General features: G+C 38.0%; 2 protein-coding genes across 2 annotated transcripts in view; both read left to right on the top strand.

Moving 5' to 3' along the window:
* The window catches only part of LOC143036794 (hemolymph clottable protein-like), a 51,018-nt gene that overhangs the window by 1,815 nt on the left and 26,502 nt on the right, over positions 1-22,701 (top strand). Inside the window, exons 2-8 of the mRNA XM_076204536.1 lie at positions 1,467-1,585; positions 2,108-2,208; positions 13,807-13,921; positions 14,566-14,732; positions 17,711-17,857; positions 19,640-19,789; positions 21,755-21,888. Of these exons, the coding sequence (XP_076060651.1) occupies positions 1,467-1,585; positions 2,108-2,208; positions 13,807-13,921; positions 14,566-14,732; positions 17,711-17,857; positions 19,640-19,789; positions 21,755-21,888 (933 nt within the window). The remainder of the gene's footprint in view (positions 1-1,466; positions 1,586-2,107; positions 2,209-13,806; positions 13,922-14,565; positions 14,733-17,710; positions 17,858-19,639; positions 19,790-21,754; positions 21,889-22,701) is intronic.
* On the top strand, positions 4,284-6,324 carry LOC143036795 (zinc finger MYM-type protein 1-like). Its single transcript, XM_076204537.1, has 2 exons — positions 4,284-4,423; positions 4,552-6,324. The coding sequence occupies exon 2, from the start codon at positions 5,434-5,436 to the stop codon at positions 6,316-6,318; it is 885 nt and encodes a 294-aa protein (XP_076060652.1). The 5' UTR covers positions 4,284-4,423; positions 4,552-5,433; the 3' UTR covers positions 6,319-6,324.

Here is a 22,701-nt window from a genome sequence, read left to right as displayed (position 1 = left end):
CTAGTTCCTTCAACACTTCGTTTCCGTACGCGACACCGGATCGTGTATCGCCACATTACTGTCACTCATTCATGCGCGCGCCACCGATTAACGAATCGTTGCTTATGTTTCATTGTTGCAAGTTGCAAGCACTCCTACTCACTGCGCCATATTTGCAAGCTATCTTACAAAGGGAGCAACATCGAAACCAGTCGGACAATTGACACTTTATTAATCGGTGGGTTATGCGTACAGGAGGGCGCATTGTGTGCATAAGAAGTCTAACAAGTATCTGCCAGCGTGGGCTCCGAAGGGGCGCGTCTTTCGCTACACAGGGCGAAGACGCTGCCACGCTTGGTATAGCTATGTTTGCAACTCTACCTATCAGCTATGCGCTCTGGGCGCGGCTAGGTGAGTGTGACATCGGTTTGCTTCTGAATGTCTGCGCTCCTACTTACGTTCCATCTTATTCCTAATAGGTGACTGTTTGAGTAGTCATTCGTGTCTATGTGGCAGCGTGGTCACGCCTGGTATGTGTGGCCATGCTTGACCCTCTCGTGTCGCTGGCCGTATGAGAAGGGGCCTTGTTGACCGTATTGAAAGGGCCCTTGTACGAGAAACATCACTGCTGGTCAGGGCATCACCGTGTCGTGCTACAATACTATTGTACACCACACCATGCCACATTACATTATGCCACTCATCCCTCGTTTTAACGTACAAAAAGGGGGGGGAACATCTGTCTGTTAATACCTATTGTCCGTAGTTACCGACACTAAGTTTGTAGTGGCTAAAATCAATGACTGCATTTTGAAAGAAAGAGTTGCATTACATTATCATATACAATTGCATGATAAAAGAATACAGTACTGTTCTTTTAATCAAGCACACCATCCAATCTGGCAATATAAGATACCTATTCACTGTAAATATACACTATCATAAAGTAAATTTTATTTTTTAGTTTAAATCAGACTTAACACGGATAATGGAGAGGTGTTGCTGGTATGTCGTGATCTTATGGTAGGACTTTGACTGAGTTGGCTGCAGCAGATTTTGTCCATTGCTTCCGATATCCATTAAATGGAGCTCCGTTAAAACATACATACACTTACATGTATTAATGTGTATATATAAAGGATTACAAAGGCAGAGCATGCCGACAGGGGACCTTTTGATCCATATCTAGGTCGGATGCAAAAAAAAAAAAAAAAAAAAAAAAAAAATCATATTAATAATAAAATAATGAATAAAAACTATAATAATGTAAACAACAAATAAAATACATAAATAAATGCATAGGTACAGTTAAAATAATAAACAAACAGGTAAATAGTAAATATATTCGAGATCATGATGGAAGCATCCTCAATTGTCCTTATTTATTCCTTCAATACAAAACCAAACTAAGAAAGCGGCTGTCTAATACATTCAAATGCCGAAATATTTCAGCCGAGCTCAATATTGATGACTGACTTTGTTAACAGAAGTCTTGTGGATCTGTTCTACCAAGGAACGAAGTCCACGCTGCAGCATTACGAGTTGAGAGTTACTTTTGATCCAGAGCACTCCACCACCTTAGGAATCTCCTCCGGCTTCTTTTGGTGTGAGTTGTTTCTTCTGAACAACAACAAAATATGATGGATACTTGTGCTGGATATATTAATTCCCATTATAAGCACTTTTAACCCAGCTAGCCTTCGCAACCTCAGCCTCCAGCTTCCAACCATCTTCTTTGCTATTCTTCACCAACCCCACTACCAATTTTACTCTGTATCCCCAGTGCCTTGTCCTTCACTTTCACTCTGTAGTGAAATAAAAGAACAATATTCCAGCCCTCTCTAAACTGTTTTTGTTTTGTCAGTATTGGTAGATCATATGACAAGAAAGGTAGTTTAGAACCTAGATGCAATTTATGTAGAGAAATGGATGAGGCTTTTTATTTTTCTTCTGTGATTTAATATTGCTAACTCAATATAAATCATCGTAATAAGTAAAGATTGAAAGTACAAAAAGGAGAGGAACAAGATCCCGAAATAGACCAAAAGTTATGATTATATGTAGTCAAAATAAAATGAATAGAATATCTACCAGGTGCTGGTGAGCCGCCTAACCCTGTCATGTTTAGTTGTCAGGGAGAAGAAGACAAAGGATCCTTATTCCCAGTTCCATCAGGAGGGTCAATACGATGATTACAGCCAACAAACAGATGAGTTCCAGGAATTCCAGGTAATCTGATGTTGAGCCACAGCGAAACTAGGTGCCGTAAGAGGGAAGATTATGTGGTACTGTTGACTTATTTTTCCTATGATTTAACGTATAACGTTAGTCTTTGTTAACTTTATACATTTAACTGAAGCCGAGGATGAAAAAGTAGCTTCTTTAGATTCCCAAATGACCCTAAGCTACCACAAATGGAGAAATGCATTTACAGGTTGAGAAGCCATTATAGAAAATTTATAGGACTGGAAGTATTTTAGATTTAGGATTTTTCGAATTTTTTGTTAAGGGGGACAGTGACACCTTGTATCATCAGTGGAAGGTTTTCCTGTTGGTAGTGTGGTTTAAACTCAGGGTCTCATACATGAGAGGTCAAGACAATATGCACTACAACAGCAAGCTGTGTATTTACCTAGTTGTATTTTACGGGAAGGGGAGCTATGCTCGTGGGGTCCCGTCTTCATATCTCATTTTATCTAAACTATTTTTAAATTCATGTATTGTTTTTGCACACACCACTTTCTCATCTAACTTGTTCCAACTGTCTATTACTCTGTGAGGAAAGCTGTTCTTTTTCAAATCTCTTCCATAGCTGTCTTTTTTTCTTTTCTTTCCGTGTCCTCTTGTATTTCTATCATCCCATTATATTAGATCCTCTCTAACAATAATTTCTATGCCTTTCATGATTCTGTAAATAGCTATCAAATCTCCTTTCTCTCTTCTTTGCTCTAGTGTCTGTAGCTCAAGTTTTGCTAGTCTCTCTTCATATGATAATTTTGAGAGTGTTGGTGCCAATTTTGTAATTGCTCTTTGTATTCTTTCAAGTTTTTCTATACATTCTTTTTTTGTACTTGTTGACCACATCGTTGCAGCATATTCCAATCTTGGTCTTATCAGAGTGATTAGTATTTTCTTCACCATTTCGTCATCCAGGTATGTAAATGCCACTTTGATTGTTCTCATTAAATTATAAGTTTCTCCAAAAATCTTGTTTATATGTTTCTCAGGTGACATATTATTCATGACAATGACTCCTGGGCAGAGCCGTTTCTAGCTATAGGCGGTATAGGCGATTGCCTAGGGCCCCCAACCTACCAGGGGGCCCCCGGCCGGCCCAATGGCTAGGTAACGCTACCGAAGGTCAAATATGAGCCTGTGCCTCTCCCGCCCGCCGACGCAAATAAACAACACGCCTCTTGCAGTGTTTGTTATTGTTTGAAATGTTTTGATCGTCTGCTAAAAATACTATCTTGTTAAAAATCACCTACATCTTATTCAATCTAAAGATATAATATGGTAAGCATTAATTGGCTTTATTCATTCATTTATGTGTTCACTAAGCTAGGGCTTATGGCTACAAATGTTATTAATTGTTGATTACAAACTCTTTTTGGCCATTAGCTTACTATTCTTTGTCCAATTGTTTGGCTTTATTTGTCACTGGAATTGGCATCACCAGCGTTCTTGTTTACTCTTTGGTCGCTTCATGCTTAGCTTCTAATAGTGTAAATTTGCAATTTTGTGTGTTCTGTGACTGTAAGTTGGAATTCCTTTTATTATATTTGTATGCACAATAGGAAATGTTTGTATTCTATGGAATGTTTACCTTTTCCACCTTTTTCAATATTCAATGTTCATATGTTCAATTTTGTTTATTTTGTATCGATATATTATCCAATCCCTTATTCATTTATTCGCTTATTTCTTTATTATCAAAATTATGATTATTTATTTTCTCACTTCACCTACCTAATGAAAAAAACACTAGATGGTAGGACCGAGGTTAGCTCAAAAGGAAGTGACAGAAATACATGAATTCTATTCCGTTTGTCGTGTGGTCCGTTTCTCTAGTTCGTATATAATATTAAGATAACCACAGGCTCAACAATCACCCATCTGTTCACCTTTCAGGTCTACCCGAATTTCGTGTATGTAGAATTATTTTTATTAAGGGGTATTTAAAAGGTTTACACTTTACAGATATCTGTGTTAGGCCTACACTGATAAAAATAATCATATTTATTCTACTCCAATATCGTGTATGTAAAATTGATTCCATGTATAGGTTTTCACTTAATTAACAGATTTCTGTGCTAGGCCTACATTAGACTCTAAGACTCGCCAATCATCATTCCCGTAATGGCATCAAAACGAATTTATCTCAGCGGAGCAGAGAAACGAAAGAAAAAGAAATTTGACGAAGAAAAATGGTCAAAAGAAAAAGGTAATTCATTATCGTTTATTTAATAATTTAAAGAAACATATTAAAGTTTGGTTTTATTATGTTTTCTGAATGGTGAGTATTATTTTAGACTAACGCCTAATCATCTAAGGAAATTTGTAATTTTGCAGGATCAATTCTAAAATATATTGGAGCTCCAGACAGCAAGCCAGAGGAATATTCTGAACTTCCTGAACAGGATGCTCCAGTGCCATCACATTCATCAGGATCTGTCCAGGAAGCTGTACTGCCACCAAGACCACCACATTCCCCAGAACCACAGAAGGCATCATCTACTTCTGAGCAGCCTCCCATTTATTCTAAACCACTAGATCCTGCTAACTGGCCAACCATTCTGTCTGATGCATTTAGAACGGATGCAGTAGGTAGAGGGCCATTTCAGATTAGTTCTGATTTCACATTTCCCAAAAAAAGAAGACGGAAGAAGTTTTCATTATCATTATTTTTGTAGAACATTGGTTAATGGAGAAAAGATGAAGCGGACTTGGCTTATCTACTCAAAAGCAAAAAATGCTCTCTATTGCTTTTGTTGTAAATTATTTTCAACCAAAGAACAAAAGTTAGTGACAGAAGGACTGACAGACTGGAAAAACATAGGCACACTTTTGAAAAGTCATGAAAGCAGTCCAGCACACATAGCGCACATGGCAACCTGGAAAGATTTACAACTCCGTTTGCAAACTGGAAAGACAATAGACCAAGCTGAAAGAACACTATTGGAGGCTGAAAAGAGGCGCTGGAGAGATGTCCTGACTCGCTTAATCGCCATTATCCAATCCTTAGCCGAGAGAAATCTTGCATTTAGAGGTTCATCAAACACGTTACACCAGCAGAATAATGGGAATTTTCTAGAAGAGGTGGAGCTGCTTGCTAAATTTGATCCTGTCATGAAGCAGCACATTGAGCGTGTTGAGAGTGGCCAGTTCAGTCATTCCAGCTACCTTGAAAATATCATCCAAAATTAACTTATTGCTTCAATCAGTACTAAAATAATGGACACAATGGTGACTGAAGTTAAACAGTCCAAATATTATTCAATTATTTTGGACTGTACTCCCGATGTAAGCCATCAAGAACAGATGCCAGTCGTCATAAGGACTGTCAAAATGGATAAGAAACCAGAAATTAAGGAACATTTTATGGGGTTCCTTGTAGCTTCTGAAACAACAGGTCTTGGTTTATCATCTCTAATTATAAAGAAACTGACGGAACTGAATATTCTCCTTGAAGATTGCAGAGGCCAATCATATGATAATAGTGCCAACATGAAAGGGAGAAACAAAGGAGTTCAAGCCAGACTTCTTGAGAAGAACCCTCGTGCACTCTATGTTCCATGTGGAGCACATTCCCTAAACTTGATGATATCTGATGCAGCAACAGCTTCAATAGATGCCACTAGCTATTTCGGCACTGTTCAGAAACTGTACAACCTATTTTCAGCCTCACCACAAAGATGGGCAATCCTAAAAGATTATGTCACTGTTGCACTCAAGACCTGGAGTGACACAAGATGGGAGAGCTGTATTAATAGCATAGAAGCTGTGCGGTATCAGGCCTCTAATATAAGGGAAGCTTTGTTGAAGGTCAGGGAAGTGTCTGATCCTCTGACCAAGGTTGAAGCCAAAAGTCTGGCAGAAGAGGTGGGGTCATACCGATTTATCATTTGCACAGTCATATGGTATGACATTCTACACATTGTGAACCATGTCAGTAAGCTCCTGCAGTCTCCTAAAATGCAGCTTGATGTGTCAGTTGACCTCCTTACTAAAGCGAAAACATCTCTGACTAACTACAGAAGAATTGGATTCACTTCAGCTCAAGTCTCTGCTAAAGATATGTGTGAGGAAATGAATGTAGAGGCAAAGAAAAGAGATTAAGAAGTACAAAAAGACACTTTGCTTATGAGGCCGCAGATGAGCCCATTGCAGATACAATGAAGAGGCTAGAAATAACATTATTTAATGTTGTTGTTGACACTACCATTCAATCCTTAACCGATAGATTTAAAACTCTGAGTGAAGTAAGAGACCAATTTGGAGTGCTGCTCAATTTCCAGAAACTGGATGATCAGTCATTGAACAACCAGTGTGACAAACTATGCAAGACATTAACCTCTGGAAATGAAAGTGACATTGATGGAAAGGAACTGGCTATGGAAGTTAAACACTTACCAAGTTTGCCCTCAAACGAAATGACTGCTCTTGAGCTCCTCACCTTTATCCACAAAAAACATTTTGAGGAATTGTATCCCAATCTGTGGGTTGCACTGAGAATTGCCTGTACTCTGCCTGTGACTGTGGCCTCAGCAGAGAGGAGCTTTTCGAAGCTGAAACTCATCAAGAACTATTTAAGATCATCTATGGGGCAGGAGCGACTCAGTGGTCTTGCAATAATCAGCATCAACCATGAAGTGGGGAAAGACGTGTTATATGAAGACATCATTGATGATTTTGAGGGCCCCTAACTGCCTCTTGCCTAGGGCCCCCACAAAGCTAGAAACGGCCCTGCTCCTGGGTCCTTCTCATTTTCTACTTTTTTTATTCCTTCTTCTCCCAATTTATATGATCCTGTTATTCTGTTTTTGCTTTTTCCAAATTCCATTATACTACACTTTTTAGTGTTGAACTCCATCTCCCACTTCCTACTCCATTCCCATACTTTATTTAGATCACTCTAGTGACTCACAATCTTCTTCCGTGTTCACTTTTTCAGTAGTTTTGCATCATCTGCAAAGAAACTCATATAACTTTGAATTCCTTCATCCATATCATTAATGTATATAGCAAACATTATTGGGGCCAGAACTGTTCCTTATGGAACACCACTTATTACTTCATCCCAATTTGAGTGTTTGTCTCTTATCACTACTCTCATTTTTCTTTATTGCAAAAAGTCTTCCATCCATTTAAGCATTTTATCCTGTATTTCTCCTTCAATTTCTAATTTCTTAAGGAATTTCTTATGTGGTACTTTGTCAAAAGCTTTTATTAGGTCTAGAAATGCACAATCAGCCCATCCATCTCTTTCTTGTATTATATCTATTAGCCTTGAATAGAAACATATTAAATGGGTGATGCATGATCGTCCTTGTCTGAATCCAAATTGCCTTGGATTTAGCACGTTTTTTTCTAAATATTTTACCCATCTACTTTTGACAGTTCTTTCACAAATTTTTGCTATTGTACTTGGTAGAGAGACTGGTCTATAGTTGGTAGGGTCTTCTTTATTTCCCCCTTTATATATAGGTACTATGTTTGCTTTTTCCAATCTTCTGGAACTTTTCCTTCTTTCAAGGAACTGTTTATTATGCTATGTATTTTGTCTGCCAGTTCATTCCTGCATTCTTTCAAAATCCAGTTTGCTATTTCATCTGGTCCATGCGATTTTCTGACATCAAGATTACTCAAGTGTTTCATTATTTCATTCTTTGTTACTTCTATTTCTCTTTCCATTCACTCTCCCCAGGTTGTATGTTCAATCAATATGCGGTCACTTTTACTTATTGGTGTCTTATATTCAATCTTTTCCACAATTTTAGGTTCAGATGTAATAATTAGGTCTAGTCTCGATGGTTCTTCTTCATTTCTATACCTAGTGTTCTCTTGGATCCATTGTGTCATTGTATGGTCAGTAATCATCTTGAGTAGAACATTTCCTCATGAGTTGTCTCCACCCTTTACTGCCATCTCTTCCCAGCAGACTTCTTTGTAATTAAAGTCGCCCATTATAACTATTCTTCCTCCATATTCCATTATCTTATTTAATGTTATCCTTGTGTCCTCTAACATACTATTATGTTCACTCTCTTCCCACGAGGCTGTTTTTGGAGGCACATAATTTATTACAAACTTTCTGCTCTTCTTATCTCTGTCTTCCACTTCCATCATAATCATCTCTACTGTATTCTTTCCATATGTGACACACCTCACATTTATATCCTTCTTAGTCAGGAACATGACTCCACCCCCTTGTTTTGTCTCTCTGTTTCTAATCCAATAATTATATGTATTATGTCCTACACTGTTGGGTGGTAGTGGACCTTTTAATTTCGTTTCTACAATTCCCATTAAGTCCGGTTCTTTTTCCTTCAGATAATCATTCAGCTCATTCAATCCTGTTATTAATCCATCTATATTTGTGTAAGACACTTTTAGTTTTCTTCTACTTCCATTGTATTCTCTGTTTCCCTTTTGTTTTTTTTCTAGTATGTCGTATTTCCTTACTTTCATATTCACTAATCTCCAATAGAATTTCTCTTTTCCTTACTCTGTTCTGTTCTCGTTTTTTTCCTAAGCTTCTTGTCTTTTAATTTTTTCCTCCTCTCTTTCTTCTTTATTCATTTCTCTTTTTATCCATATCTTTTTATATTGTTCACTTGTTGCTAGTTTCCCTGTTTTTGCTAAGATATTCTCTGCCGTCGTTTGTGACCTGAATTTAATCTTAATTGGTCTGGTCTTATCTGTACTATACTTTCCGAGTCTATACATCTCTTCAATTTGTTTCATGATTTCAGGTTCATCTTCCTGAACTAATTCTAGTAAACTGCTTACTTCATCTTTTTCCTCATTAATTCTTGTGGTTCTATTTTGTTTATACTTCTCTTCCATTCCTAATATAATTATACATTTCTTTTTATCTGCTAAGTATTTTACTATATTCTCCTTCTGTCTCATCACTTTAATAACTGAGTTTTAGTTTGTTCTTTCATTTGCTGTTTTATCATATCAGTAAATGCAACTGTACTGTTTTCTTGGATTTTTTTTCCAACCCTATGTTTCTTTTGCTATGGCCTCTTTATTGCTTTTATTATTCCTCTTTAATTCCTCAATCTCATCTTTTACTTCTTTTAACTGTCCTTTTAATTCCTCTATTTCTTTAGTCAAGTTTTTGTTCACCTTCTCTAGTTCTTCCAATTTTTCAACTCTCTTGGCAATCTTTGCTATCTTACCGAACCTACTCTCCCAATGTTTGGTCATTTTTCAAGTTTTTCCTCTAGTCTTGCTAATCTGGGGAGGTTGGTATCCCCCCCTCATCAAATCCCTGGAAATTATTATCTTCACCTTCCTTCGTGCTGCTCTTTTCTATATTTCTAATCTTTACATTTTTGTTAATCCCTTCTCCAAAATCATCTTCAGTCCTCCGCTTGTTTACAAGACACCTGGCCTCCTGGACCAAGTCCTTCCCTTCCTCATTTCCTTCCATTGCCCTCAGTAATCCCTCCCCTTCTCCTTTTTTCTCACCTTCCCACTACACCACGAGCTTTCCCCTTCCCTGTAAATACAATAAGATTTTGATTTTTCTTCAGAACTCCAATCTTCACTGTCCATCCGACGAAAGAGTGTGTGTGTGTGTACATATATATATATATATATATATATATATATATATATATATATATATATATATATATATATATATATATATATTCATATATATATATACACATATATATGTATATATATATATATATGTATATGTATATACATATATATATATATATATATATATAATATGTATATATATATATATATATATATATATATATATATGTATATATACATATATATAATTATATATATATGTATATATGTACAGGGAGAGACATAATATTTAGACATAGACATAGACATAGAAGGGTCCCGGAAGAGGCTATTAAGCCTGTGACTCTGGCTCTAAATGACTAAAACTTAGGTCATCTGGGGTCTAGTGGTCACTGTGGTCTAGGTGTTTGTTATTTATTTGAGCTGTGTAATCGAATATTTGATCTTGATATTTCCATACACTATCCAATCTCTTTTCAAAACTCACAACTGAATTTGCATTCACAACATGATCAGGAAGACTATTCCAGTTGTTCACAACACGACTGCAGAAAGTGAATTTCCTGATGTCCAATCTTCGGCGCTGCTTGTAGATCCTCTTGGTGTGTCCTCGAGTCACTGAACCGGCAAGTTCAATAAATAATTCCCTGCTCACTTCACTATCATATAAATTGTTCACAATTCTAAAGGTTTCTATCATGTCCCCTCTTGATCTACGGTATGATAGTGTAGGAAGGTCTAATTTCCTCAATCGTTCAGGGTAAGGCAAATCCTTCAGGCTAGGGACCAACTTTGTTGCTCCTCTTTGAACTGCTTCCACAGCCTCAATGTCCTTTTTCTTGTATGGACACCATACCTGATTAGCGTATTCCAAATGTGGTTGGACTAGTGCAGTGTATAATGACTTGAATATGGTCTCGTTCAATGTTACGAAAGTTCTTCTTATTAGCCCAACTAGTCTATTTGCCTTATTGATTTTCTCAGCCAAGTGTGCTGTGAACTTTAGCTCGTCATCAATTACAACTCCCAGATCCTTCTCTACTTTGATTCTTGTCAATTCTTCTTCCATAGAATATATCCTATTGTCCACATTTGATTTCCCGATTCTCATCACACAGTACTTCTTGGGATGAAATCTCATCAGCCACTTCTCTGACCAGCTTCTCATCCTCACGAAATCTTCTTGCAATCTCCCACAGTCCTGGCTTTCATGAATCCTCCTGAATACTTTGGTGTCGTCTGCATACAAGAATAATTCGCTGTCGATTACAGAATCTGGCAAGTCATTAATATATAAAACAAACAGTAGCGGACCCAACACAGATCCCTGAGGTACACCGCTGACCACGTCCTTCCATTCTGACTCAACTCCATTGACAATCACTCTTTGTTTTCTATCATTGAGAAAGTGTGCTATCCATGACAAAATGTTTCCTCTGATGTTATAACTCTTGATCTTCTCAACTAGCCTTCTGTGGGGGACAGTGTCGAAGGCCTTCATGAAATCGCAGTATGCAACATCGACTGCTCCTCCCTCATCTAAAATCTGAGTCCATCTGTCCAAGACTGTGATCATTTGTAGTACCGTCGAACGCCCCTCCACAAATCCATACTGTTTGTTACTAATCAGCTTATTGCCCTTGAGATGTTCCAGAATCCTTTTCCTAATTATTGATTCCAATAACTTGCATATGACACATGTTAAGCTAACTGGTCTATAATTACCTGGGTCGCTTCTGTCACCTTTTTTGTATATTGCTGAGATGTTTGCTAGTTTCCAATCTATGGGTAGTCTTTCGCTCAAAAGTGATAGATTAAAGATCTTACAAAGCGGATATGCAATTACATCTTTCGTCTCTTTCAGAATTCGAGGATGAAGCCGTTCCGGCCCAGGGGATTTATTCCTTTGTAGTTTATCTATAACACTGATAATATCCTTGCTAGAGAATTCAATCTGTGATAACATTGGAATATCCTTGACCTCCACCTCTGGTATTAACCCTTCTGGTTCCTTGGTAAACACTGAGCTAAAAAAGTCTGCTAGTACTGTTGCCTTTTCATTGTCATCTTTAGTTTTAGAAGTTTTATTCAAATCTTTATACAGATTACATATACTGACAGAAGCTTTTGTTTTCGACTGGACATACTTCCAAAATATCTTTGGGTTAGACTTGACGTTTTGCGCAATAGTCTTCTCCACGTTCTTAACAGAAGACCTAGTTTCAGCTCTTACCTGATTATTAATCCGTCTGTATTCCTCATATAATTTGTCATACTCGCCCTGATTAATTTCTCTACCTTCCCTCATTTTTTTCAATAGCATCCAAAATCTTTGTTTTTTCTTAATCTTTGCCCACAGCTTTCTATTCATTGGCAAATTATGATTTGTTCTCTTCCTTAATTCCCCACTGTTTTTAAGTTCTCTCCTTGGAATACATTTGTCTATTGACTCTTGTAGTTTACTTTTAAATCTGCACCACATGTCCTCGATATCATCGGTATCCAAATACTCATCCCAATTAATATTCAACATTCCGTTTAGCTTGCAATAATCCACCTTTTCAAAAAGATACACAAGTCCCTTACAATTTTTTACCTGTGGTTCCATGTTGCATCTGAAAATTACACATCCATGATCACTCCTGCCAAGTGGATTTCTTATCTCAATATCCTCCACGATCATGTTGTCATCAGTAATAATCAAGTCAAGTATGTTGCCTGCATCTGAACCTCTGAATCTAGTAATTCCGGCGACATGTTGTATAAAGTAGCAGTCTCGCATTTTCTCAATAAACCTTAGACTTAGGTCATCATCACCAGTTTTGCAGGTCATGTTCTTCCACTCTATATTTGGTAAATTAAGATCTCCCACTATTACTTTATGTTTGATGTTGTAGTCTGCTATTTCTTGCATCAGTGACATAATTTTCCCATTGTTTTCTGCCTCACTATTCGGACTTCGATATATAGACACAATTAACACATCCCCTACACCCGTTTTTCCTTTAATTTTTGCTGCAATATATTCAGTAGCTTCCTCCTTGAATTCCACAATGTCATACTGAACACCTTTTTCTATGTACAGCAACATTCCCCTACCAACCTCCGCCTTTGCCAAATATTTCATACTCCTCTATAGCATACTCTACTATGTCTCTTTCAAACCTAAAATTCTTTGGCTTAACTTCTTGTACTGCAATTACTTGGGGAGGTACTAGCTCTCCACTTAAAATAGTCCTTAGTTCGTTAATCTTATCATAGGAAAACACATCAACATTACAAAATAACACTTTAACATTTTTAACCCAATTTGTCGATTCTTTATTAGCACTAGTGTTTTTAGACGCTTCAACATATTTGCTTACATATCTATCTGGCCTTCTCCCGTGTCCCCACAGCTCACTGTTTCTGTTCTTGCAACTCCTTCCGAAGCTCCGCTCGTTGCCTCTCTTCTCTTCACCTTCAACAGGTATCTTTTCCAAGGGCTTGCTCTTATCACATAGAAGTTTCCCGAAGCTGCTTCTTCTTCGTTCTTCCTTTGGGCCTCCTCTTTCAGCTCTTTTTCTCTCTTCCTTTCCTCCTTGGTCATGTCATGTGACACGCCTACTTTCCTGAAAATTCCTGTATTGGCATCTTTAAGTTTATACAAGTTCCTCATTATTCTATCTTTCAGACCACCTCTAAGAGAGATCAGTATGGGTCTAGATTTTCCAGATTCTGATTCTCCTTCATACCTGCCTAGCCTTCTTATCTCTTCAATATCACTATCATAACAAGTTAAGCCTATTTCACTGCACAAATTGGTAAACACAAGCCTGTCATGGCGAATCTTCTCGGACCTAATCGCTAGATCCATGCCTCCTACCATTTCCTCAGGGACTCCATAAATGACAAGGTTATCCTTCCTGTCCATTCTACCCTGGACTTCTCTTGTCGCCTTTTCCAGTATTGTCTTGTCATCATACCCAGTACCTGCTCTGTCATCGCATTTTTGCAAAATGTGATATTTATTTATGTGATATCAATCTTCTCTCCACTAACAAGGATCCACATGGTGATGGTGATCAAGTCGAAACCGTGATTGGTGGTCAGTACAGCATTAATGACAGTGTTGATGAGAGAGCCAGAAAGCTGGAAGAGAATGCACAACAGATGGAATGTAAGTGCCCTATAATCATTTTTATTATTACCGAACATGGTTGATCTTACTCCTGTATCATTCCTAATTATAATTTCATTCAACCTTAACTTCAAATTATTTTGACTGCAGTGATTTTGTATACATATTTTCCTAAAACTTATTGATCAATATATTTGGTTCTCTACTGTAGGTAGCAACCAGCATATTGATGTGGCAAATAGTCGACATGAGTCTATAATGTACCAATAGAATTTAATTTTGTCACAGGAACTAACCCTCTCTTTGCTTTATTGTGATTCTCTCTTTCTCTAAGTTTCTTCTTTCTCTGTCTTTGTGTTACCATCCACTAAAAATAAATAAAAAATAACTGCATTTATTCATTCGTTGAAACATCACTTTCACGCGTTATTGTAGATTGCTTGCTTCTGGCTGAAGTAATACTTTGTTTTTGTACCTATTTACTCCTCTCATGCCTCTATGTATGCACCTGTTGTTAGACATGTGTGGCATACCCTAATAAAATTCAGAGTAGAACTGACAATTGTCAGTAAGCTGGAATGCTTTTGCTGAGTCACATCTGCATCTTCCTAACACTGAATGTGACAAGCAGCAGTTCTTTTCATCAACACAGTTCTTACCATAATGCTTCATCCTCTCCACAGTCGCAAAGGTGGAGTGTTTCAGCGGTTGGATTGAGTTCATTGGGACGGAGTCCTACAAGTATGAAATGGTGATGACGTTGCCCTATAGCTATTTCCGTGGAGGCTTAGACAGCGCAATTTCTCACACCACCTTCCTCAAGGGCACTAACAACAAGACGGATCATATGGTAAGGGTTTGCTTCTCTGCTGTCACATCACGTGACTTCACAATGTCATTATAGATCTGAATGTCCCATCCTTGTTTATCTTCCCATTGGATTATTTCTGTAAGCCCGTTTTCTTAGACCTCTAAATTCGTTGCCCGTAAGACAGATGGTATATATATATATTTTTTTTTTCTCAATGCCCATGTCACCCTGAACATTCTACAATCTGGTTAATATAACTTGGTAAGATTGTTTGCTCTAATCAATAATATAATTTTTAAACCTTGACCCGTTTTTGATTCGTTTCCCGTTTCGGTCGCGCACACTACGAAAAGCGGGACACCCCCGCTATAGGTGTTTTTCGTATATGTTTTTCTCTAATCACCCTTAAATGTTCCAACGAACCCAGTGTCCTTCTTAGAAGAAGAAGAAGAAGAAGAAGAAGAAGAAGAAGAAGAAGAAGAAGAAGAAGAAGAAGAAGAAGAAGAAGAAGAACTCGAAGAAGAGGAAGAAGAAGAACTCGAAGAACTCGAAGAAGTAGAACTCGAAGAAGAAATCGAAAAACTCGAAGAGGAAGAACTCGAAGAACTCGAAGAACTCGAAAAAGAAGAACTCGAAGAACTCGAAAAAGAAGAACTCGAAGAACTCGAAAAAGAAGAACTCGAAGAACTCGAAATAGAAAAACTCGAAGAAGAACTCGAAGAAGAAGAACTCGAAGAAGAAGTAGAACTCGAAGAAGAAGAACTCGAAGAAGAAGGAGAACTCGAAGAAGAAGAACTCGAAGAACTCGAAGAAGAACTCGAAGAACTCGATGAAGAACTCGAAGAAGAACTCGAAGAAGAACTCGAAGAAGAACTCGAAGAACTCGAAGAAGAACTCGAAGAACTCGAAAAAGAACTCGAAGAAGAACTCGAAGAACTCGAAGAAGAACTCGAAGAAGAACTCTTTATTTTCCAAAAAAGGGGCGTAGCCCAGGGCGCGCAGCGCCCGCGCCTATGGCGCAGCGCCGCAGGCCAAGGCCCCCGGCGTAGCTGGGCCGGCGCAGCCGGTGGGCTTGTATTATTAAATATTTCAACCCACAATAAATACACTTGTGCATTGTTTCATATATTTTGCTTTTGGTTTGTTGACTTATAGTTACCCTCCATCAAATTATATAGTCTGAATTAAATATAATAATTTTCTTTTCCAAAGGGGTTCACTGAACCACTTTGTATAGATATAAAGTGTATGTATAAATCCAGCATGGAAATTGAATTCTTGTATTCTCTATACCAGTGACCAGATCTAGGAAGTATGCTGGGACTTGGATGACAAATTCCCATATTTGCTCCCTGCAAGATCATATGAGAATAGAAATTTTAGTCTTTGGTCAGATGTGACTGGACACATGAATATTGGGCATGAATAATTAATCATTCCCGATTTATGACATCAAGGCTCATCTAGAATCTAGTGTCAAGTGTACAATGATCCTAGTTTTCACAAAAAATTGCAAATCTCCAATCAGTTCACATCTGCAGCTCTTTCTAAATTACCTTTTTGTATATAGGTAATGGAGAGGGGTGAATAGACATCAAACAGATACAGATTAAGCACAAAGATTAGCTGAGCAACCATTACCTTAAAAGCAATATGTATTCAGTTCTTAATGGACATCAATGTGACTGACCACATGGAGGACAAACGCAAGGAGTGCTAGAGCTCCTAGTGTCTTGTTTTCGGAATTTTTTTTTTCCATTCTCCTGCGACGCAGACATACTACAGTATAACAATGGGGAGGGGATTGACTTCATCCTCAGCTCAGCTCAGTCTTTTGTTCATGACCATCAAGGTTGTCTTGATGCTCCTTTTTTTATCCACTATTACAGTAAATGAAGCTTTCTTACCATTTTTCCCTCCTTGGGACACTACTTCTTAAAGCTTTATTTCTCTTTCTCAATTACAATAGCAGTATTATAGTATTTTGTCAACAATAACCACAGCTTGTAATCTTTGGAGAAAATATTGCGCCAAAAAGATGGAGTCATAATGATGGTAAATGTGAACCAGAAAGGAGAATCAGTAGAATTTTATTAATAAATTTATCCATTTATTTATTCATTTTATCTTATTCATTAATTTTTACTGGGGGTGATTGGATACTAATAGCAGACTACACTGTTCTCTTCTACCGTTTCTTTACTCTACACTAATTTCTACTATATAGTTGGTTGTTCACACACTTATTACTTCTTATGTTCTCGAGTATCCACGTGGCTAAAATCTGGCTCTCATTTTCCACTTAATACATATGCGTTATCTACCCCTTTCCAGCTCTAAAGACCACTCAGAATTATTTGATTACAAGTAGCTAAAATTTAGCTTTCATTAAACCACCAGATATATATGTGTTATTTACCTCTCAGTAATTCTAAAGATAACCCAGAATTCTTCAATTACCATGTCTATTCATTGGCGTTCATCCTACCCCATTTTATTTTACTCAAGATCTCTGTATTAGACTTCAGCATTCACCATGTGCTTTAGCTTCCTGTCTCTTACTAATTTGGGTAGGTTGTTTGTCCTGAATTATCATACTTGTGATTCTTGGCATCCTGGATACAGACAGTATTCTAGATTTTCTCTTCCTCACCTTTCACATTTTATCTTCATTTGGCAAGTTATAAGCATAGTTGGAATCTTCTAATCATAACCTCTGAAATGTATTGTACATTTTTTTGTCATTCAGTATATTCATTTTTTTTAACTGAACCTCTTGATCACTCCTCCCCTTAACATTTTCCCATTTTCCTACATAATTTTTCCATAAAGAGAATTTAGATAGTTCCCTTGTTCTGGCACATAACTTTTCCTATTCTCTCAAAAAATTTGTTTTGCAGACTCTTTTTATCTTTTAAGTCTTTCATTGATTAATTGTATGTAGAGAAACAGAATAATCTCGACACCCAAAAGAGGCTCATGTTGATTTTGCATAATTTTCCCTTCTTCTACACCAGACGTGCCTTGAAGCCCAGTACTCGCGCCCTCAACCTTCCCCACTGATGGATCTCTCCGACACCCTCGACCACGACCTCGAGAGCAAGTTCAACCTCAAGATGCGTGGAGGAGAAAGCTGCAATGCTGCTCCCATCGTGGAAATGAAAGTGAGTTTACACAGGGGATTGTAAAAGCAAGACAGGTGAACGTGAAAAAATGGCTCCTTTCAAACATGTCCTTACGTAAGCATTCCAGGCCCCATGGTCTGTTGCCAATGCTTTATGTTGGTGAGAGGGGACTTCGGGAAGGGGCATCAGCAAGTTAAGGAGAACCCAGAAGTAGCAAGGGCTTGACACTAGTACGTCTGAAGTGAGAATTTCACTGAGGTTTCCAAATTTCTCATACATAGAGGTACCCAGTTACACTAGACTTGTCCTGTCAGAGGGAATCTTGTTTGAGCACAAATTCTAGATAAAAGCACCAAACACAAAATACTTGATATGGCAAAAATCTCTCAGAAACCCTAAGTTCAATGATATATATAACTTGTGACCTGAGTCATTCTTAATGAACACTACCATAACCATCTTTATATTTCTAACCAGCCTGATCACCCTAGTGAACATGTGAATGTGTCACACTGGACTTGGCCTCCACTTGCCCAGGCCACTGGAGCTGCCTCTGTAAACAACATCAATAGTTTTGGCATAGGACCATCTGACATTTCTACATCTCAGATCACTACTGCATCACCTGCTTGTCCCCCATTTGAGCCACGGGAACCCTAAATTTTTTCTAGTCAATCCATCACACATTTAGTACCTGAGTATAGGACTCGTCAACCTTAACTATCTAAAAAAATAAGCTATATTTTGTAGACCAGTTTTATAGGGCAGCGAAGCTGGATCTCCTTGTTATGACTGACTCTTGTCTTCAACATCCAATATCTGATAGTCCGATTGACCTGTTAGGCGATAAAGTGCTCAGAAATTACTTTAACTTTCATTTTCCTATGCATGGAGTTTCTGTGTGAGTGACGATATTAGTGTCAGTTACATTTCTGATCAGTGCACTCCTCCTAACACCCTGTTATTATTTCTCCCCCAAAAAAGTGTATTTGGATTTTGAGCTGCCCCTTCCTTATTCTCTTAGAGGTAATACAAAGCTGATTGAATTAATTTCCAATGCACGCTCAGGTAAAAAAGTGATCCTGGTTCTGACATCTACTTTCCCTCAGTTGTTTGGTCAGAGTAATTGATCAACATGCAATGTTTCGCAATTTATTCTTACGCCATGGACCCCAACACGTGAACCAAAATTTCTTAAGTCAGGTAGCATTCTGGATCTGGTATTGACAACTGAGTGTAATCGACTACCAGAAGTACCAACTTTGCCACCTTTTCCTCACTATGGGAACTGCCCTGTCCTATTCATTTTCCTTACCTCTTTCGCCCTGATATTTCATTTCATTTGTCATAGAAGCCACAATTCAGCTTCTGGTGCAGGGGGAGTAAAAGCCTCTCTCCTACAGTTCTGGTGCAGAGATAATTTCAAGGCCATAAATATATATCGTTGATAAATTGATTGGGATAGTGAACTAAAGTTTCCAACCACCAATAAAGCAAACCAGGTAATCAGCACTATATTGATCAATCTGGTACAGATGTTTGTTCCCCAAACGAAACCACTGCACTCAACTCCAACTACCTGGGAAACAGCAAATTTAGTGCTAATAATGTGCTAAAAGTACTCAATATAAAATCCTTTAAACTACAGGCCAATTAGCCTAAACCCAACACTGTGTAAACCCTTTGTGTAATTTTGCATCTTGCATATATTTGTATATCTTCATGGAATATTTGAGTTTTATCAAATGTACCTTCTATCAAAATGAATTGTGCCACGTGTACAGGTAAGTTTTTAAAATCAGATTTTTCAATAACTTTTAGGCCTCCGTAGACATTACGCAGCAACGCAAAGACTTGATCTTGTCAACACTAGAGTCTAAGGGCTTCTGTGATGAGGACCTACAAGTCCAAGAACACATTCGGCCAGTCTATGATAGCCTCCATGCCCATGTCAGCTGGAATCAAGACCTGGTGAGTACTGGGAACAAGTACATAATTTTTTTTTCTTTAGTCCTACATTTAGGAGTATGACTGTACTAATTCTGCGCCTGGTTTTTACCAGCTAATTTGATTCAATTGCGATAGTGTCCATTGTCTCTATTGATTTTGTTTGGCAAACTATCGATATACACTTTGGCCAGCAATTTAGGGTATGCACTGAATGACAATTGCATATAAGTCAGGTAGAGGAGGGTGAGGCTAGTGATGTTCCCTCATTCAGTTTTCAATCAAGAAAATTAAACAGGAATTTTAAACCTGAAACTACAAAAATGTAGTGAAGTAATCCCTTATTGGGTGGCAAGAAAGAGGCAGCTTCATCTTAAAAGAAAATTGCTTCACCTAGAATGCAATTAAACGTCTGTGCTCCCAGTCATTGTCGCATTTATATTCTATTCGAGATAGAGATGTTCGTATAGTGACAGCTACAGATTAGGCTAGCTGGGTATGAGACTTTAAGGATCTGTTAATGATAAATCAATTCTTCAGAGGAGGAGCCAGATACTGCAGCTGTCATCAAAACAGACATTGGCAGGGTAAGGATGGTGAAGACAAAAGAAGTTTGTGGCACTAGTTTTGGGGGTGGTCTTATATCCCCAGTCAGGAAGAAAAAGGATAGTCAATAAAACTGCAATAATCACAGAAGCCTAACACTGCTAAGTATCCCTCATAAAGTCTCTGATCATGTGCTTCTGATGCAAATACAAGATCCTTTATCAGAGATCAACATCAGTAGCAGTGTGGATTCATGCACAAGAAATCTACAACTGACCGGATCTCAGCTCTTCGTTTTCATCAAATGCTAAAATGCTTTTTCGACAGAATCTAATCTTATGTCAACTTCAAGAAAACGTTTGATTCGTAATAAGATACACATTGGATGATTCCGGGGCTACAAGAAATACCAAGTGAAATCATCGGTCTCTTTTCTGCTCTGCACTGAAACACTGAAAAACCTGGGAAATGGGTTAGGGGTAAATCCAAAGTTTTCTTGGTGTATTCCAACATGAGACAGAGATGTGTCCTTACTCCACTTCTCTTTAGTACTTGAATGGACTGGGTAATGTACAGAACTGTGACAGCTAGTGGATGCTCCAAAGTCTCTACGGAGACATTCTTTTTCGAATAAAAAAAATACTCAAAGGTGCCGACATGAGACAACTAGTCTCATTACTGCAAAACAACAGTTGAGATACTATGTGTAGCAGGTTGGCTACAATAGCAGTGCCAATGGGGTCTCTTCAGATAAGCATGGGTATTCTTGGACCACCACTGCTGGCAATATATAGCAGGTTGGTGCTACACAATGATGGGCTTAACAGGGTCAGATAATCTTTCTTTGTTTTTCTAGGTTTATTATCAAAGATGATCTGGGATTACTGCTTGGGGATATATCCCCTGGTGAGTCTAGGGAAAGTGTCTCCCGTAGCTCCTCTCTCTAGCAAATATAGTCATTATATAGTGGAAAAGGGCTTAGATGAGCTTGTTTGGTGTAGGTTGTCATATAGGAAATGTGTTTATGGCAATAATATACATATATCATATGTGTGTTAGTTGTATTATAAGGGTTTACTAATATTATTTGTGGTTGTGTTTACTTTGTATTGAAGTTACGATAATGTAGCTTGGTAGGTATAAGGAAAGGTTTATGAACTGTGGTGACATTAGGTACTCCCTTTCTGGACAATGGAACTTGTTATGATGTCTTGCGTTATCTGAGTCAGGTGTTTTGATTAGGAAATGTGAAGCCATCAAGATTGCTAAATGCTAGCGCCTTCATGGCATGTGATAGTAATGATAGGATACATATGATCATATGGCTCACTCACCCGACAGTGACCCTGCTCATCGGATAATGCTGTTCTTTTTATTATTAACATGATTTTACTCACCCTGAAGTTGAAAGGTCTTTCATTAATGCATATCTTACTGATACAGCTGGAATGTTCAGCACTGATGGACTTCACTTATCGTTTGAATGACTATCTAGAAGCTTCCCTCTTCCCTCATGTGAATCACAACTACTGCCAAGCCAAGAACGATCCCGGTGTCCTTACTATTGATGCCACCAGGTAAGCCATCAAAGAGCATTTGTGGACTTTATACACACACACACACACACACACTTTCAACGAATGGACGGCTTGAAGAACGTTCTGAAGAAAAGTGCAGATTGTGGATCTCAACGCAAAGAGAAGTGCCTTTTTGTATTTACAGGGTGGGGGGAAATTGCTCATGGGGTAGTGGGAAAGTAAGGAAAGAGGAGAAGGGGAGGGATTGCTGGGGAAATGGAAGGTAATGAGGAAGTAGAGGACTTGGCCCTAACAGACCGCCGAAAAGTAAACAAGCGACCGCAAGACGAGCTGGAGGACGACGAAAGGTCTAATAAGAATGTAAAGATTAGAAGTATAGATAGGAACAATACAGTAGAAAGTGATGAGAATATTTTCAAGGGATTTAAAGAGAGTGGGGGGGACACAAACCCCCCCCGACTGACAAGACTAGAGAAGAAGGTTGATAAGGTGATCGAGGACTTGGAGAGTAGGTTAGGTCATATGAACACCATTTTACAAAGGGTTGAAAGATTGGAAGAACTAGAAAAGGCGAATAAAAACTTAACTGATGAAATAGAAGACCTAAAAAGACAGTTAAGAGAAGTAAAGGTGGAGAATGAGGAATTGAAGAAGAATAGTAAAGAAAACAGAGAGACAATAGCTAAAGAAACTAAAAATTGGAAGAAAACCCATGAAGGAAATAAGGTTTCATTCACTGACATAGTCAAACAGCAATTGAAAGAACATACTGAAGACTCAGTTATTAAAGTGATGAGACAAAAGGAGAATATAGTAAGAGATTTAGCAGACAAGAAGAAATGTATAATTATA

Source organism: Oratosquilla oratoria, chromosome 21 (assembly GCF_046742065.1).
Source record: "Oratosquilla oratoria isolate Oo_2021 chromosome 21, ASM4674206v1, whole genome shotgun sequence".
NCBI lineage: Eukaryota > Metazoa > Arthropoda > Malacostraca > Stomatopoda > Squillidae > Oratosquilla > Oratosquilla oratoria.
The sequence above is the reverse complement of the archived record's forward strand: the minus strand, read 5'-3'. Positions and strand labels throughout refer to the sequence as shown.

Excerpts from the sequence above, each read along its gene's own strand:
- LOC143036795 (XM_076204537.1), top strand. The coding sequence starts at position 5,434 with ATGGACACAATGGTGACTGAAGTTAAACAGTCCAAATATTATTCAATT.